The sequence below is a fragment of the Papilio polytes genome, unplaced genomic scaffold (genome assembly GCF_000836215.1).
Source record: "Papilio polytes unplaced genomic scaffold, Ppol_1.0 DF821544.1, whole genome shotgun sequence".
Taxonomy (NCBI): domain Eukaryota; kingdom Metazoa; phylum Arthropoda; class Insecta; order Lepidoptera; family Papilionidae; genus Papilio; species Papilio polytes.
This window is the reverse complement of record NW_013527660.1, coordinates 456,113-457,827: the sequence shown is the minus strand read 5'-3', so window position 1 is coordinate 457,827 and position 1,715 is coordinate 456,113. Positions and strand designations below refer to the sequence as shown.

Here is a 1,715-nt window from a genome sequence, read left to right as displayed (position 1 = left end):
CCCCACCGCCACGACAAGGCGGGAACCGTTGGTGGGGAAGAAATTCAGACATGTGCGAAGTAAACCAACCCGCACTTGGCCAGCGTGGTTGAGTATGGCCTAGTCATCCCCTTATTTAAGGTAGGTTCGAGTCCCTCGGTGGGTACGTATAGTATAGCTGGTGATGATGTATCAATTGGACTTATTGCGGACGAAAGAAACCCACGGGGATATGTCTGCCGATACATAAAATTGTTCTAAGTCTTTTACTATATTGTGGGCCTATCTAAAGTTTGCATAGTACTGTACTAAGGTGAGCTGTTACCAATTGTGCAACGATTTCCTTCGCTGACCACATATAACACAAATGGCACGCCGCATAGTTTACAGCGGTTTTCAATTAATCCTTTAGAGGATTGATTCTATAGATAGTTTCTCCATTTAGTTTCTACACTTTGATGCATATCCATTACCTATGCCAAATAAAGGCAAACTTTATTGACTTTGAGTTAAAACCATACTTCATACTAAAATTATAATAGATCGATGTTTGTTACTAAATCCAAACAGCTTAACGGATATCGCTGAAACTTTGCATAGATGTAGACCATAGTCTGGAAGAATACTTGGGATGGTTACTAAGTTTTTTTAATTAAATTCATTTTTTTTGATGTATAAATTAGTTTTTAAGCGTTCGTAGTCAACCCCGATTCCACCTGATTAAGTGGATTAATTAAGGTTTACACGTACCGATTAACTTTAAAAGAATTGGGGACTTCTTACAAAAATCATATAAAAATTAACAGAAAACACCATTCATTTATCATAAGAATGTATATGTGGGTTTTGTAGGTAGGAATAAAATATGAAAGATAAGCATGGTATTAAAAATCTCCGCTTAGATTTTTAAAATCAGATCTCCACGGATTCTATCCCGTCAACAATAAATCTGACAATAGTGAGAAGATTCCTCTTTATTGTTGCCAATTTAAGAAACTCGTTTCAACACCCGCAGGCGAGGGCGACGTGGCGTCTTCCGGAAGTCGACATTTGCGTCTGAATAGTCTTACATTAAAGACGCGCTCGCTCAAGTGATTTTTAATTTTTTTCTTGTTTTTTTTTTTAATTAAAAATAAGTGCAAGGAAGTGAAATATTATTTAAGTAATTGATTTTGAATTTTTAGGTCCGTTCTGTTATATGTAAAAATTTTCATCATAGGTACTTCTGTAGTAAGGGTCAATTAACAACAAATATTGACTAACGAGAGCGAAAACCGTTGTGAAGTTTTATTGTTAAAAATTTTCCGAACAAGTTGCATGTTCCATGTTGATTCACGTTACTTTTTTAATATAAAGGAAATTGAAATATTTTGTATTTGTTGAAAATGAAATAAAATTGTATTTTCGCAATTCGGATTTCTATTGTTGGTTCAATGCAAGTTTTTTTTTTAATTATTTTTGTTTTGTTTCAGGACGATCCGGTGCCTTCCACCATCGAAGACAAGTTCGTCCCTGTAAGTGTGCCACCTCGCATCGCTTCTATTGATGAGAGTCCTATCAAGGTTATTCCGTTACCACTGGATGTGGGATTGCACACCCGACATGTGTCGCCTATGTACCCGAGGAAGCTGAAACCTGAGGCCTTGTATGACCGCCGACAGGGCTACAATCATCGTTTTGCTAGTCCAAGGCTCCTACATCTAAGCCCATGCCGCGGCACCCGCCCTTCCTCACGG

The 1,715-nt window shown here is 37.7% G+C and overlaps 1 protein-coding gene across 1 annotated transcript in view; it reads left to right on the top strand.

Moving 5' to 3' along the window:
* The window catches only part of LOC106108384 (suppressor of cytokine signaling 7-like), a 12,469-nt gene that overhangs the window by 4,437 nt on the left and 6,317 nt on the right, over positions 1-1,715 (top strand). Inside the window, exon 2 of the mRNA XM_013289545.1 lies at positions 1,452-1,624. Coding sequence (XP_013144999.1) covers positions 1,452-1,624 — 173 coding nt within the window. The remainder of the gene's footprint in view (positions 1-1,451; positions 1,625-1,715) is intronic.